Consider the following 17726-nt stretch of genomic DNA (forward strand, 5'->3'; position numbering starts at 1 on the left):
TTGGGTAACTTTCATCAATAGGAACAACTCAGCAGCAAGTCACACTCAGGTGGGTTCTATTCTGTCACAGTGCTCATTTCTAATATAGTCTAAAAATAATACCCTAATTAAGGCCTTTGCTTTCATTTTTAATTGAGCATTTATTGACTGAAACTCTGTCAGCTGCCAATTTAGGCTTTTGTAACTCCTAAGATGGAGAAGTTTTAAGAGGCTAGGTTCAAGCCTACCCTCACGCAGAAGGAATAAGCAGCAGCATGTTGCTACTCCGAAGTACATTGAACACTCCACGACAGAAGACTTCTTTACAAGCAGCCACCCTGTGCTCATGGTCAGAAATGCGGACAGACGAGCCAAGCCAAGAGGCTTGAACAAGACCAGTCAGGAGAAGTGCTGGAACAAGTGGAAAAGAAAGGGTGAAAACCAAAAAGGGACAGCAAACTATTGTTTCTTGGCCACAGGAAGTCATCTGTCAATAACTACTGCCTCTAAGTTTTTCTTCAGCTAACTTATGGATATTCAACGTATTTAAATACACAAGGCAGCTGTCCTGATGTCCAAATGAAACACACACGGAGGAGTTTCACACCACAACCGAGCCCCTTAAACCCGACAGGGTGTACAGGCACTCCCTCTCTGCCCATTACCTCAGTGTTTTACAAGCTGAAATCACAATGAGTTATCCTGTCACTCCTCCACTGTAAAATGCAGATAATTAACAACGCTGATATCATTGTTGAAAAGATTTAACCTATTTAGATAAGCAAAACAGAGCAGTCTTATATACAATATACCAGCCTCTAAGACAAAATATAGAAAGCCATTTTCATCCTTAATAATGATTAGATTACTTTTATTCCCATGTAAAATATACAACTTTGAAAAATTATGCAGCATACATTCAAATATGAATCGAATTCCTAAGTGTCCCATTATCCTATTGCTGACCTGTTTAATCCAATGATCTGTCAACACTGCTTATTTATGGCCAAAGGAGAAAAACCTCCATAAAGAAATATTTATATCTGATATTGCAGCTTTTCCTTACACACTTACAGTTAGAAGTCAATTTCAGTAGGGCTTTCTCCAAACACTGCTGCTTGTTACTATAGGAGAAACATTCCACAAAAATCCCAGGAAGTGCAAAAAAAAAAAAGTCGAGTCAGCTATTTTAGAAATAGCATTTGAGATACAAGAGTCAATTTCGCAGTGTCAAAAATAACCATTAAAGCTAATATTACCACCCAAAAGCAGTTCGAGAAAGCTCACCAACAATGCCACAAATCTTAATGGTCTTTAAGTAGTAATTTAGAAGCTTTAGGAAAAAAAAAAAAATAAAATCAATACAAACAGTATCATTAGCACAGCAATAGTGTTGCCAATACTATTAGGAGTATGGCAAGGAAGTGTAACCTACGGCCCCCTTGAAAAAGCACCACCACCGAGAAATCTTTATGGGAGGGACTTGATGAATTTTCAAAGGGCACATTGGCTTCATTTAAGCCCAACATAAGTGCCCCTGCAGGGTACGAGCCTGCTCTGCTTTGAGGCAACTTCCTACTGCATAACTCTGTGTTATTTATAGAACACCACTGAGATGACAGGCATTTTTTAGACTCTAACATCCCTGCTCTGCAGAGCTTCAAGCCTTTGCTAATGTATGAAACACAGAGGGGTAAGAGTCAAACGGCAACGAGTTATGTATAGAGTGTAACAAATCAGTTAATGGATGGGTAGGAGATAAGACCAGTAGGGGAAAAAAGTCAGCTGCTGAATTTTACACTGCATGAAGTATAGAAAAAGAAATTGTAAGTGCAGTTAGTCCTAATGTGGCTGAAGCCAACATCATCACTTCTTTATCAGGACCAGAGAAAATATTTATTACAACTAGTAAATGAAGTTGATATATCCTAACTTAACAGAGAAAAATCAGCACAAGTTTTTCAAAGTTCATAGTTTTTATTTACAGTTTTGTTGGCAAAAGGCGGTGGGAAAGTTTAAAACATTTTAAACAGGGGGCACCATGTTGTATTATATGATGTATCAGTTCACAATCGCTATCTTCAGTATCCAGCTGATCAAATCAAGCTGATCAGCACTTCAAGAAGCGTAAGCTGCATCAGCTCCATTAGAGTATGCTGCCTAAAACCACTTCAGGCAGTTTCTAAATCAACACAATCACTAATAAAAATGCAGTTCTGGTGAAGAATGTATACTTTGATTTTTATACTGTACCTGATATCAAATTGCCCACTTACACTTGCATACCGGCAGAGCAGTTACGCTTCCTACTTTTAGTGGAAAGATACCATCTCATTTTCTGCAAATTCAGCTGGCAGGTAATTCTGAACTAATCTGAATATTTTACTGTGAGCATAGTCAAGACTGGAGTAGATGAGACTGAAGGAAAATATTCCTGGTGTATGACGTGCCCATCAGAATCAGCTGGGTAACCATAAACATCCTGTTTAAGAATTCTATTCAAGAAGGAGAAAAAAATGTAGTCAGTTTTCACTATATCATATGGATTTAACTTGTCACTTGAGCTTTTAAATTCATTCTTCTAAATCAAGAGTGTTTAGTTCTTCTTCTAGTTCATCCAAGTCCTCGCCAGTAAAAAGATTTTCATCAACTGGAACTGCATCAATTACTCCATTTTCCAACTCCCCATCTCCATCATTATCTTCCTCTAAATCATTTTGCTCACTGCTGTTTATATCGCCACCAGAGGCTTCACTTAATTTATTATCTGAAAATAAAAATAGTTCTTACATATTTCAGTGTCATACATTTTTTAATCACTAATTCACAATTCCACTAAACAGGCTTTAAAGTTCTAAAACAATAAAGAAGTTACTTTTTTGAAATTTATGTAGACTTCTATTGGTTAAATTGCATGTACCCGATTAATATACAGGTTTGGATCATCAGTTACTAAAACAGGTTAAAAAAAACCACCTCCAACTGCTGTTTTCATAGTAGGGTCAAACTATGAGCTGCTCGCACTCACAGTCTGCACTGAAAGGATTCAGGGTCTTAAAGACCAGGGCCTGCATTCCACAAGCACACCACGATCAATGCTTTGCTCTAAGAAATTAGAAGGTGATTCAAGCCAGCTAGAAAAACTGAAGAAAAGCTTGAGCTTTGTTATTATTCATTTAAACATTTACTAAAACAAACATCTTGAGGATTTACTTGAAGCAGCCATAACGCTAGCTTTTATTTAAACTTGAATTTAAGAATATAAGAAGTGCATAGAATTTACTTGAAGCTACCTCTTTAGTAACTACATGTATCATTAATAATAACTTGACTTCCCCACCTTTTCAAACAAACACTTATTTCCAGCAGATCAATAATTCATTTCTATCTACCTCTTGGGAGGCTCTTAACAATTCAATCCCATATTAATGATGCCTAAATAATGAACTTACCGTCTTTTTCCAGGAAACCGTATGTGCTGAATCGCTCGGGACTGGCCACGGTAATACCAGTCTCATCTACAGCCTTGGGGACGTAGAGGTTCAAATCTACATCATTTATGCAGACAGGGTCTTCCACCTGAAAAATAAGCCAAGATGCTTCACGTGAATTACTTTGCTACATAAATTCTTATTTCTGCAGGATTTCTACATTTTTTTAAATCTTCTTTTTGAAACAAAAATTTTGACAAAATGTATACCGTGTAGCAGTGTTAAATTAAGAACCAAGATTATTGATTGCACTATAAGAGCAGAAATGAGAAGTTTTCAAACTTGAATGTAACTTGAAATATTATTCAAGCTAGTACTGTTATTTACCTCATCATCATCTCCTGTTCCTTGAATGTAACGGGTGTCATCTGCTTCTTCATCATCAGCATCAACCAATTCTGGTCGGAACTCAAATACTTCACGTCCACTAATCTTTTAATGAAAAAAAAATATATTAATCACTTTATAGATTTCATACTGCTGCAAAAAAAAAAAAAAAGGGGCAAAGCAATTCCAGGCTAGCTACCTTATCACAAAAACTAATTTACTCTTTCTTCTTGTATTAAGAATTGGACTGTAGAACGTACCACCAATGCTTTGCCGGCTTTAAAATCTGCTTTCCTCCTCTCCATATCTTGCTCAGCCTTATCAATTTTTTCTTGTCTTTTTCTTCTCTTCCATGCAAGAAAACACTCTAGAGTAATTTTGGTAACATTTGGTCCTAAGGCAGCACGCTGTCAAATAGAGACTGATTAATACTAGAAATTGTTTCCAAAGGCTATAACAAATTAGAGATTTAATTACCTCTTTCCAGAAACTAATTAAAAACATTTCTTTCTAACTCTTTCTTCACTCCCACCACTGTTAAACATGTACCACCAACTCAAAGTTTGACTCACACAGTTTTCCAGTTAGTGAGATGAACGGACATGAAAGTTAACGTGAAAAGTGGAAGAGGACAGAAACCAACAACAGCTCAGGTTCCTCAAATTGAGGCTGCCAGGCAGTGGGGACAGAAACCAGCAGAGCAGCAACCTAACGCCTTCAGAAGGCCCCTTTCTCTTGGTGTTGCTTCCTTGTTAGGGAGTTATGAGAGAATGCCAGAGGCAGTGAGCTGGGGATAAGAAAGGCCCATAGAAGCAGTTGTAGCAAACAAAGGGAACACAGCAGTAAGAAAAGCCTCCTAAAAAAGATTAGCGAACCTGCACTAAATATGCAGCTATAGTTCAATCTATTCACTAGGTAATAGTTTCTAACCAAAGACACAAATCAAACATTTTGCATCCTTCACCCTGCCTCAAGCTCATGCAGCTATAAAAACAGTTTACATTTTTTATTTATTAATTAGGAAGTTATTTGCAACTGTCCCTTCAGAGTACTGAAAACAAACACCACCCAAAGATACCTGTCTGAGAACTTTACCTCTTTTTCTATTAGATCTTCTAAAGAAATTTCATCTTGCTTTTCCTCCTTCTTTTTGTCTTTTTTTAATACAAAACCTGGAGGGAGAGCATGGCGATACATGCAGTTGTCTCCTCCGCCTGGACAGACCCAGAACCAACCATATTTGTTGTTTTCAATAGCATCAAGGAAATATTTGCAGACCTGTATAAAACATCAGTTGTTAGCACTGCATTCTCTTTTAATCCCCAGCAATTTACACTACACATATGGCCACTACCTGTCAGAAGTACAGTAATTCAAAGCCAGTCATGCTAAAAACAGAAGATGCACATGAAGTGCATTGCTGCTAAAAAAGCAGACAAAAGAAGTGCAAATTGTTATCTATAAGGCATGTAGTCAACAGTTTTTTTCCCATTAATATAATCCCAATTTAAAAAGAAAGGGTGATTCAGAAGACTGGCGGTTACGTATGACTACAAACCCCAGAGTGCCTGTAAAAGCACATTGACAGCCTTTCTGTTCTACTCACCAACAGCTGTGTCATTTTAATAAAAATAAATTGAACCTGCCTCAGGTGTTAAACCTTCCAGCTTAAGATCCTGAGGTAAAGATGCCATTCTGGAACTCTTATCAAGCAATTCACAGTTCAAACTTGGCCATAAAGTTTAACTATTGCAAATTTAGGCAGTATCAATAGAGTATTTAATTATTTGGTATTGAAAACAAGGTAAAATACTTCAAAAGAACGAAAAAAGAGGTTGTGATACCATTTAGTCTCCAAACTGAGGAATGTTCTTGAAGTTAGAGGTCAGGAACCACTAATAACTCCATTAGTAAATTCCACCTTATAGGAGACAAGTAGGATGCCCTAGACACATTACTAATTCCTTTAGCATCTCTATTTTGAAAACTCTTAATCTACTACCCATTTCTATTTTACAACAGAAATAGAAAATACCTTGTGATGGCTGAAAGAGCTTTGGAGTGTGCGTTTTTTTTTAATACATTATTAGTAATACTATCAGCCAAACTGTATACTCAGAATATTGTTATAATATTCCATTCAAAATCTTTAGATAATGATAAACATATCTAATACCAGTCTGCAGTTAACTCTCTCTACTACAGCTCAATTAAAAAAAAAAAAGACATACTATTTGAGTTTTGGGTTTTTTCTTTTCCGCCTCACCATGCTTCTTGTTCACCACTTCTTCCAGCTTTTTCTCATCCCAATTATCCATTGTATCTAGAAAAAGACAGACAGTTTCACAAGAATTCCAAATGCTAAAAAATGTTGTCAAGTTGCTTTTCTCCCTAACAACAGTTTTAATGTGCCATTTTTACATTTTAGTTTATAGAATGGAAAATAAATCAGGCCTTTATAATGAAGTCTTCAAAATCTCCTATGCTGCTCACAAGATCACTTCCTCAAAAGTCTTAGAAACTTATAGAAGAAAAATAGGAAGAGAACTGAAAAGAAGGTTGGTGGCTAATGTCCGGAAATACAGATCATTTCACTTGAGGATCAAGAGAGAGAACACCAACTTATCTGTGTTGAAGTTAAAAGAACATGCTATTAAAACAGCAAGATCACCAATGGCAACAGCAGTAGTGAATCTATGGGATCCTATAATATTAATTTAGGCTAAAATTCAAATAAAGACCGAGACATGATGAATTGTGGAAAAACCAAAATAGATTATTTTGACTGTAAAAATCACTAACCCCTGCTAAGTTAAAGTAAAATCCAGAGTATTTAGCCAACAAATCGTCTGGGGAAAGGAGATAAAGTCACAGAAAATATTCCAAAGTATGCTAAATTCTAGAACTGTGCACAATGGGGCAAACATTTTCTGGAAAGCAACTGTGGCTGCTCATTACACTGCCTCCTTTTGCACCTCCATTTTATACAACTTAGAAGAAGTCAGCAACTCTAAGAAAGACCAAATACTGTACAACCTGCTACTTGTATGACATAATAGATCACACAGCAGAATTTAAAAACTACCATACAATATCACTAGGTCATACTTCTTTTGTAAACAAGGTCTAAAGAATACTTGTGAGCAAACAAGTTTCACTGTTCATAATTTTGAACATGGTGGTATGGATTGTCTCAGTCATTGATCAGAGCCTTCAGCATCAAAACCACAACACAAGGAGATTCAATCATAAAAATCCAGTTTCAGAATCAGAACAGTTCATTTTCTAGAAGTATTGTACCTTTTTCAAGGTCTTCATCTCTTGCATCAATGTAGACACTTCGTTTTTCACACTTTCTTTCCAAAGACAGATCATGAGAAAACTTGCATTTGTCTCCTTTAGTGCATTGTCCTTGCTTGAAGAAAGCGCAAACCACAGATTTGGGGTCAGCACCTGTGCGAAGAAAGTTTTTATATTTTAATACTATTTTTAAGCAAAAGCTACGTGTTACAGGTTCTGAGAACAATGTCGAGGATCATACAATCTTTACAATCTATAGAGAATGAAAGTTGTTTAAGGTGAGGTTCATCAAAAGTAAATACTTAATGTCCTCAACATGTCATATTTACTTTGTATAGCATGATATTTGCATTAAGTATCAAAGCTAGCACTCGACTGTTTAAAAAAAAAATACAGATAGCACTGCACCCCAGGAATTATTCATTCATATAAATGTAATACATATGAGATATCACCCTGTGCAACTTCTTCCCTATACAATGAGGTATTTTTGCTTCTAATACACAGCAAAGCATCTACTGGATGTCAGAGTTCCCTTAAGAGATCAACACCACACTGGAATAAATTATAATATTCTAACCTGCACTCATTCAGATCACTTTTTTTTCTTTAATAATAGAAATAAGATGGCTACTCATAACCTCCAAAATAAGCAATTTTTGTTATACTATGAGCTATTCAATCAACCTAACTACAGTTTAAATAAATATAATCCCAAAGGAATTATTTCACCATTACGAGGCGAGAGCAAAAGTGAATGCAGGTAGAAACTTACTTATGAGACACAACTAAATCAGAAATACTTTACTTTTAATATTCGTTAAGTGCTCAACTAAGATTTCAAACTCGAGTTTTTCACTTGCTGATTTTATCCTTGGTGCAGGTCACCAATGACACCTGTTTGAAATCTTAACTAAAAATCTGCTTTTTTTTGGTGTTTTGTTTGTTTGTTTTTTTAAACACTGAGTAGATCCCTGAAAGAACTTCACATAATATAGCTCTCCTTGTTGGCAATCTCAACAGAAAGCCAAAGCTTTAATTACAGCAATATAAGTCTTCTGGAATAACTTTAAGTCAATAACTATTACATTTGGAGAAAGCTGACCACTGCAGATCATAAACAGAAAACTGGCCTTTGTTGCTGCTAAGTGCCACAATGAACAAAGTAGCCGGTGTGCTTTCAAAACTAATATGTAAACCACACTTGTTTAATAAAAAATTATTGCACATAATTTCATTAGTTCCAGAAGAATAAAGGAAAGAGTTCATCACATGACATTTAGTTCATTCCTACATGTGTTTTATTGTTTTGTTTACGTCCCACATGGTAGCCAATTGCAGAGTTTCCTAGAAGGATGAAACACTCTTAACCTTATATTTAATGACAAAACTAGTTTGTTCAATAACTGAGTTCAAGTAAGATCACATTTCCAAACCCAAGTCCTACTGTTAATTGTAAGGTGGAACAGAAGTAACTGGAAATTTTTTATAGTTCTGATTTGAACACAAGTTTTCTGTGAAGACAACAGTGATCATATTTTATTCCTTGTCACACCTGCATGTTCGTGTTTCCCTGAGCAGACAAGCTGCTTTAAACAATACTATCATGCATACCAAAAAATCATGCCATTCAACCAGAAGCATCTAATTAAGGAAACTGTATCTATAGCTTCCCTGTCAATATTGACATAGCTTTTGATATCCTAATGACCTAGTAACCCCAAATGAGTTACTGAAAAAAATATCAAATCGTTACTGACGAACTACTTGGTACACTAGATAGAGAAGGAAACAGACATATCTACTCCATTAAAAAATGAACTGGCATTTTTAAAGGATTATTTTACCTGAAGTTATATAGGAATAATAGAACATAAATTACAATAATTTAGTTACTGGTACCTTTGCTAATTTTCTGTGCAGCAACTACAGGCTTGAAGAGTTCATTTAATTCTTGTAATTCTTTCTTCTTATCTTCTTTTTTTAATTTCTTCTCACTTTCTGTTTGAGCAGCCTATAATGACCCCAAATTTGAAGTTATTACTATAAAATTAGAATGACATTACTTGCTTCACATGAACTGTACATTAAGGTCTGCGATTCTGTGAAACCATTCTAAATTTATAAGGGGAAGAGGGAAAGAACCTGCGACTTCTGCATTTCTCCGAATTCCTGCCCTTGTGTGCGTGGCCAGTGCCATCTAGTGGTACCGCCCTTTCAGACAGAAGAGATTCCAAATGCAAATTGTCAGGGATGTGAGACGCTGGTAGGTACCATGAGGTGACACAGTAACCTTTACTCCAACTTTACAGGCGAGGAAATGAAGTGAAAGATATTGAGACTGGGAGAGGAAATTTCTCTTCTGTGACCCATTAGCAGTTACTTCCAGATCTGTGCAAAAACCATCTCTCTCTAGTCCCCTCTGTGCTGCTTCGCTCTTTCTCTTCACATATCCCCAAAGCAATTTCAGGAAATCCGTCCTTAGAATTTGACAACCAATTTTAGAACACTGTATGTCTGAATTTATATCAATTCGACATATCAATGTCTCAGTGATAACCACTGGTTTATAAGACTTTTTTTTTTTTTACAGATACTAGGGGTCCAAGATTGAACAACAGCTCACTAAGGAAAGGAAGGTTTGTGAATAAGAAAAAAACCTGACTCCGCCTTACTCTTTTTGGATAAGCCAGAAAAGGCCTGTATCTGTACCAGAGCAACAGAGAGGGATGAAAACAGAGTACTGAGGGAAACATTATTAGATAATTCAACTCTTTAAGGGAAGGCAGTGAAACTAACACCACTATACAAGTATGGGGTCTACTTTATTCATAAAATATGGTGTAATATTAAAAAATGAGCTTTGTTCTTATGGTGAATTGGGATAACATACATCAGATGGTTTTAAAAAGGAACTGATTAGTTTGGTCAGTTTTCACACTATAAGTTCACAAATCCTATTTTATGTGACATACAGACCCACACATCAACTATGAAGAATAGTACTTTAAGAAAGCTTTTGTTTCATCCTAGCATTCTAGAAAGCACGAAGATGAAGCTTGCCTCTTTTTAAAACAAACAAACACAAACCACAAATATGAACACCATTTCCATTTGTATCTCAGGACACAAAACCCCTTGCTTTTAAGTGTTCTTTCCTTCTCAGAGACAACCCTAACTGAAAACTATTTTACAAAATAAGAACCGTATAATCAGTTCTAAAAATTACCTTCTGACATCCATCAGTCAATAGCTACAAGCATTTGAGAAACAAATTATTTTCAGTTGGTTAATTTACATACTGGTATTCCTATACATGCTACAGATTCAAAGATTTCATACAGAAGTTTCAGAAGAACTGTCTGAGTAACACACACATAGAATCATAAGGGACATCGAGTAGTGCTTTCCACTACAAGAAATTATTAGATCTGATGACCCAAATATCAACTTTACAAGTAAAGTCATACTTGACATTTGTTAGTTAATACTTGTGTTATTTACGGAATTTAACATACATTATGACATCATGAATTTAGCTGATGCAAGTGTCATTATTTTACAGGCTTATTCATAGAACAGGAAGCTGTGTAAATACTTACCAACCAGCTTCCCCAGCACTCAGCAATAAGAGACTTGGCTCACTGTCATTACAATAATATTTTAATGAAATTTGTGCTTTCTGATTAAGTAGAATCTAAACATTACAATTTACAGAGGAGTAGACAGTGGCTCAAAAATTCAGTTTCTTTGACCAGTTCACCAAATAGATGCAGACTTGTCATACTTGTTTCCACTTTTTATTAAAATAAATAGTAGAACAACAAGTACACAAGGGCCTATACTTTTTTATTCTTCTCTCAATTCCAGTTTTTGTATTAGTAACAACTACTCTTATTTTTAACTGTTCACTATTTCTTAGATCAGGTGGGAATTAAAGGGAAGAAAAAAAGAATGTCCAACTGTACTTTGCTGGTCACCAGTTTCCACAATTTAATTTCAGTTACACCTTAAACTTAATTGATACTTTTAAAATACTATGTAAACAAAAAACCCACCCTTGTTAGTTGAGTTTAGGGGGGAATGGCTGGGTGGTTTTTTTGGTTTTTGATTTATTTTTAAAAATCCAACAAAATCCCATCCTGTACAGAGGTACCTAATTCAGAGCTAGACAAGCTTTGCAAGAGGACTGTTAGTTAAATCTGTGCTAGTCACAATACATTAGGCAAGTAACATTTCAGCTTTTTTCTACTTCAGTATTATATGACAATTTATAATTACAAGAAAAGATTATTTGACTATAGAATGGGAAAACATTACACAATAAATGCTTACCTGACGTGGATTTTGCTGACCGAATTTAACCTGGTGAGTCACGGCCTTGATAAATTTCTGTTGCTTTGCACCTTTTTTATTCTTTAGACCAAATGTTTTATCCTAAATCAAGAGATAAATACAGCCACATTAGTTGAAACAAGTTTAAGTTGTTACCAAAACAAGACAGACCTGCCACTCCCGCCAGGTTTTCAGTTAAACACAGACTGTCTCCTCTAGCAACACACCCAATCCAAGAAACACTATGGACAATCTTTAGATCCCTCACACCATCTTTAAAATTTGCTTTTCCAAAGCAGCTATTAAATGTTGCTTTTGTGTGAGCTGTTGCTTTTATCAGCAGACCTACTTGTGTCCAAATACGAGTATACACACAGGGTCTCCAGGCCCCTCAAAGCAAAAGGACAAGATGTTTTTGGTGACTACCCAAGTAATCTCTGAGGAAAATGTGAACACTGAATAGCCATAAATACTGCCTTTTTTTCCGCTGCTGTCTACCTGAAATCACTTATTACTTTTATCTTCAAGTATTCATATATAAATGTTACATATTTATTATGCAGACAAATATTGCCCCATGTAATATATTACTTTTTATTTTCAAGTATTTTAAGCTTTTCATTTTCCAGCTGTACTAATTTGAAGATGTCTTTCCCCTCTGTCAAGTCCAGACAGGTGCATGCACTTCCTAAACTCCATTGCAACATATTTCTGTTTACCGCCTGAACCAATTCTTCCTCTTTATCTCCAGTTTTATTGTTAGACAGATTTCTACACCAAACCTATTAAGAACTTAATTTAAAAAGCTCATTCTCACAGGAGTATGTGAAGTAGAAATTACCTTCTGTACTAGAAATACCTTCATTAAAAACCTATCCCTACCTTTGATTTGACGCTAGTATTTTTTTCCTTCCAGCAACAACAGATGTTCATCCAGTGATAATACCTCAATTCAAACATACTTTTAGAAACCTTAAAAATCCAGAAGTATATTCTAAAAGAATGACAGAATAAACAGTTCCAAGTTTCCAGAGTTACTCTGTTTTCATTTACAATATATCCCCTCTCAACAGCAGCTGGTCCTCTGTTACTTCATGCTAATTTGAAGAGTCTGCAAGTTGTCAAAATAACTAGACAGGAAAGAAAATACATAGTTCACACACGTGATTTCCGTGACAACTGCCAGATGGAATATATATATTCCCATGTATTTGAATTATGTAACAGATCGTTGTCAATAATCAATGCACATTTTCCCCCCTTTCAGCTGTTTTTTAGTTTGCTTTTGTTGTTTTTTTTTTTTAATAATTAAAAACCAGAATTCTCCTATGTAGCTAGATTCAACAAGAACATCAGAAACACTGAAGCCAACAGAGAGTGAGAACAACGACTGCAACTTAACATTTCCAAATAATGTAGAAATAATATTTTAGAGTGCTAGATCAAAAAGAACACTTGCATTACATGGATATTCTGCCTGAACAGCTGAGCTGCTTCTATATTCCATGCCAATGGATATAGGCAAACATTTCATTTTCTTATAACTGCTCTCTCCTTGTACATTCAACACCGCTTTCTTTTGTATAGCGGAAGATTTGCATGACCATCCTAATAATTACCACACACATACGCCTCTAACAGCTTCTTTAAAATCTGTTTTACCATGGAATTAAGCATCAGTTAAGATTACTGAATGGTTTGGGTTGGAAGGAACCTTAAAGATCATTTAGTTCCAACCCAAACCATGGGCAGGGACACATTCCACTAGACCAGGTTGCTCAGAGCTCCCTCCAGCCTGGCCTTCAACACTCCCAGGGATGGGGCATCCACAGCTGCTCTGGGCATCCTGCTCCAGTGCCTCACCACCCTCATGGGGAAGAACTCCTTTCTTATATCTAAAGAGAATGAGATATTACTGATTAACGTTCAAATTATTTCATATTCAACTTCAATGAAAGACTTACTAAATTGTTACTCCAGGAAGTGCCTCCTGAGCCACACAGATGCAACTGTATCACAAAGACCCAAAACAAACTACACACACGTTTTAAACTGAGTGAGAAATGCAAAGCTACGGCTCGAAAAGCCAGGCTCAGAAAATACAGGAACACACAGAACAAATATCTGGAGAAGGGAAAGAAAGAGCTCTCTGGTCAAATCACCTTCAGCCCAAAACTAGCTCTGCCCAGAAGTCGTTCCGGCTGAAACCCCGATCCCCAGTCCAAGAAGGGCAGCGGCCACCAGCACAACTGACAGGAACATGGGCAGTGACCCCACAGCTCCGCAGCCGCCGCCGGAACCTGCACGGCCGGAGCGGTGCTGCTGGGCTGGGCTGCGGCCCCGCTCAGGGTGGGTGCGCACACCGCCCCGCAAACACCGGCTTCGGGCTTCACGACCATCGCCGCGGCCGCTCCAGCTGGAGAGGCGGCCCGCGGGGGTTCGGGGAGCCCGGCGGCAGCGCCCATACTCGCAGCCGGGGCACGGCACAGGGAGGCACAGGAACTGCGCTGCCGCGTCCCGGTGGACCCGCGGAAAGCGCCAGGCCCCGGGAGCGGCCGGAGAGCGGCCCGCTCGGTGTCGGCGGCAGCAGCCGCCTGGGCCCAGCGCGGCCCTGCTCGCCTCACCTCGATGATCTTCTCCTTCTTCTTCTGGTCCGCCTTCTTGCTGCCCCCCGCCGGCTGCTGCTGCTTCTTGGGGGGCATGGCGGGGAGCGCAGCGGCCTCAGCTCTCGCTCGGGGACTCTCGGGGCCGAGGCCGCCGCGGGGCCGCAAGAGATCCGGCGGCCGCGGGGCACGCTGGGAAGGCAACGCGGGCAGGGCGCGAGGGCCCAATAATCTCCCGGCAGGCAGCGCGTGGCGGAGCGACAGCCGGGCGCTCCGCCCAACGTCACAGAGGGGCGGGGAACCCGGGAGTAGGCTCCGCCCCCCGGCGGGCGGCTCCGCCCCCGGGCCGTGCGGGGGCGCCGTCCCCGCTGAGCTGTGTTATAGATTGTAAAAGCCGGCTTTGTGGTCTGACTATGTTCAACCTGTAATTTTAGTAGTTCGTGTCCTTCATCGTTGCAAGTTGACATGATGAATTTTGTATTTTGATCACTTGTTCAGCTAAGAAATAATTAAGCCAGTTCTAAAAATCAATCAAAGGAAAAACACAAAGCTTAAAACTTGCTAAGGCCCAATTCTATACTGACATATAGGGAGCCGCCCTAAATTTTGGTGCGGGTTCCTTTTTAGGAAAGGCTGCAGATCCTCTTGTACCCGACTGGCTTTTTAGATAAACAAGAGCAGAGAGAACTTCTTACCAGTGAGATCTGGTAGATTGAGACTTGAATGTCTGAAAAATGCTATTGCCAATAAATCGCCATGTACTACCATAAATACTGGGGAGGAAAAAAGTGTGCAAGATGACCCAAGATATATTGTAATAATCCATCATATCCAGAACCTTTAGTGTGGAACAGGCAAATCCATCTTTGTTGAGATTGTACTTCTTTATGACACATATAATTAAAAGATTCATTCTTCTAAGATGAAGAACAGTATTTTATTTCTAGTTTCTGGGAATTTATGCAACTTTGTTCTAGTTTGCATTCAGCATTAGATTTTGAACTAGCTTAGGCTAGACTTGTGAGTAAATACAAGTCAGTACTATCTACAATATTGAATTAAAAAAAAAAATAAATAGCAATAGAAATACCAGGCTTAATATGACTCAAGCTTCTTGATTTTTTTCTGTTTTCTTTACCTTAAAAATTAAGATCACTACTCTAGTTCTAATTAATTACTTTATGAATAGTTTAATGAATGACAAGGGAATGATTAACTTAGAGGTGTTTATGGGTCGTCAAAGAGCTTTACGGTTTTGACTCCCGCTCACCTGAGTATTTGTTCTGTATTTTAATAATCCCCTCCCCACCCCCCCAACAAGGACACTCATTTAGTCATCTCCCTCTTCTCAGCCACCTGTTTTCACATTTGTGCTAAACCCCAAATTTTAAGCTTCTATCCCTCTGGGAGACTTTCTTGAAAACATGTAAGTTTCAAAGCTGTCAGAAAGAGCCTGACAAAGACAACACAGATTTTAAGAGTCTCTCACTAACACAGCATCAACAGGACCAGCAACCTGTTTAAGCCACCCCACCACATCCTTCCTCAAGCCCCACCAGCCTCCAGTGGAGGGTTTTATAAGATAAAACCAAACTTCACTGGTTAAGTCAGCTGGAGATGTTTTAGCTGATAATGAGAGCCACCTGGAAAACATGATCCTGAGGGAAAGGCAGGGGATATATAGCTTTCTTAGGGGACTAGGAAGGGCTCTGTAATTCCTGCTAGAAATTTAGTGGGAGCTGAGTACTGTTGTGATCTTCTGCATGTTAATTTAGGTATTGTCTACTTTTGCTTATGGGGAAGTCTGAGGAGAGGCTGGTCTGGGCTTAGATGAACCTAGGGTAAGGGGTGCTTGGATGTGCTAGGCAAGTGAATTTGCTGCCACATGTTAGTGTGGTAATAATAGATCATCTATGGTGTCATCCTGTGGTGTCACTGCTGAGGGGCCAGCTCTCCTGGACAGGCATGGGGGTGACAGACCATTCCTGTGCATTTGTGCCGGGAGTCACCCGGAACAGGCTTGTTGCTGAGCAGCTCCTGTGGTGCATAGGAAAGCTTGAAGATGCTCTTCAGGCACAAAAACTTCTTGGCAGATTCCCAAGTCTTGGGTACTATTTTTTTCCTTTCAGGAAAAAGAACAGAAGGGAAGAAAGCAAACAGCTGCCAATAACTTCTTAATACCTCAAAATGAGAGGGTGGTATGACAAATGGGCAAGCCAAACATCAGCAAGCTCAGCAGAACAGAGATAGCAAAAGCCCATCCTGCTGCACCTCAGGGATGTTGGGGACTTGGCTGAGTTTAAAATAAAACATTGTGTAGAGAAAGGCCTGTGCTGAGGGAGAGCTGCTGTCAGGCCTCCCTGTGAGGCAGTGCTGGGCCTGAGGTGGCCGCCTGGTTGCGAAGCCGTTGGGGTGAACCCCTCAGGGCATGATCGCCATTTTGTTGAGTTTTGTCTTCACTTGTGTTCACTTGCATTTGATTTGCTGCACAGCCTGGAAGAGGGAAATCTTGTCTTCTCTGTGGCTAGTCTACTGCCACGGTATTGCTGGATGTCAAGATTGAAGTTGTGGTGAGGGTGACACATTGCTGAGCCCATAGAGAAACCCTGTGACAGCAGAGTGTGAGCAATTCTCCTCAGAGAAGGTCACTCCCTGGTGCTCTGAGGGAAACGGGCTCACAGTCACTGTACTGCACAATTAGGTATTTAAAACCAAACAAGCCAAGATAATGATACCAATCATATGATTTTTTGGGACAAATGATTTTAATTTGTGCTTACATTTCTTTATTATGTTATAGTAACACCTTTTGTGTGGAATGACACAGCTGATTAAAGATAGTAATTTACGAGAAGAGGGAGACAGAAAGGACAGTTAGAGGCATGGGAGGTAGTTGAGGTCACCAGGTGTGTCTCTTATTGCAGGCCCATTCTTAAGTCCTGTTTCTTGACAAGAACATGGCATTTTTTTTCATTTTCCCCACAGCAAAGTTCTTAAAAATTGGAGTCAGGACATAAAAGAACATGTTTTCTTTCTACACTATGCCGAGTTGGACCATTACAATGAGCTGTCCATGTTAGAATAACCTCCTTTTTAAGCTTTCTTGTAGGTGGAACTGAAGTAGAGGTATTCTTCCAGTTGGAATGAGATCCTGTAAAAAAGATGATGTGGGGTATAGACGAGTTTGACTTTGGTCAAGAGTGCATTCCAGGCTGGGATGCACTTAGCATTTGCTATTTTTGCTTAATTCCTGGAACGTGCAATGGGCTCATTTGAAGAGTCTCAAGCAACAAATAATTAAGACATAGCATTGGTATAAATATTGACATTTAGTATTATGCTTGTAATTGTTTGTAATCATCTGGTTCTGTTCATTAACACACTCTAGAAATGAGAAGCCTTCAAATGCACTTGCTTTAAGTGTGCTTAAATAAGCTTGCCTTTTTTTTTTTTTCTTCCTCCAAAACAATACATTTGATGTACCTTTTTCACATGAAATGAGCTCTGTTTTTCTTCATTGAATTTTCCTTATTGGAAAGTTTTGTGTTGACTTGTCACATATGTAGTGAAGTCTGAACCTAGATCACTGCAGGAAGAAGTTGTTCCCTAGTTGATCAGGATTCATTTTAAGGATGTGTAATTTCACAGTATCAATACTAATTGCATTATTAAGCAAAATGCTGTTGGAAAG

The 17726-nt window shown here is 38.5% G+C and overlaps 1 protein-coding gene across 1 annotated transcript; it reads right to left on the reverse strand.

The window, feature by feature from the left end:
- Positions 1 to 820: 820 nt before the first annotated feature.
- On the reverse strand, positions 821 to 14247 carry ZC3H15 (zinc finger CCCH-type containing 15). Its single transcript, XM_082055043.1, has 10 exons — positions 14057 to 14247; positions 11433 to 11534; positions 9000 to 9111; positions 7098 to 7250; positions 6029 to 6120; positions 4893 to 5075; positions 4058 to 4204; positions 3798 to 3902; positions 3432 to 3558; positions 821 to 2746 (listed from the first exon to the last, which is right to left on the reverse strand). Exons 1-10 carry the CDS (start codon positions 14132 to 14134, stop codon positions 2553 to 2555), a joined length of 1293 nt encoding a protein of 430 aa, XP_081911169.1. The 5' UTR covers positions 14135 to 14247; the 3' UTR covers positions 821 to 2552.
- Between the last annotated feature and the right edge of the window lie 3479 nt (positions 14248 to 17726).

This window comes from Streptopelia decaocto, assembly GCF_964273445.1.
Source record: "Streptopelia decaocto genome assembly, chromosome: 6".
Taxonomy (NCBI): Eukaryota; Metazoa; Chordata; class Aves; order Columbiformes; family Columbidae; genus Streptopelia; species Streptopelia decaocto.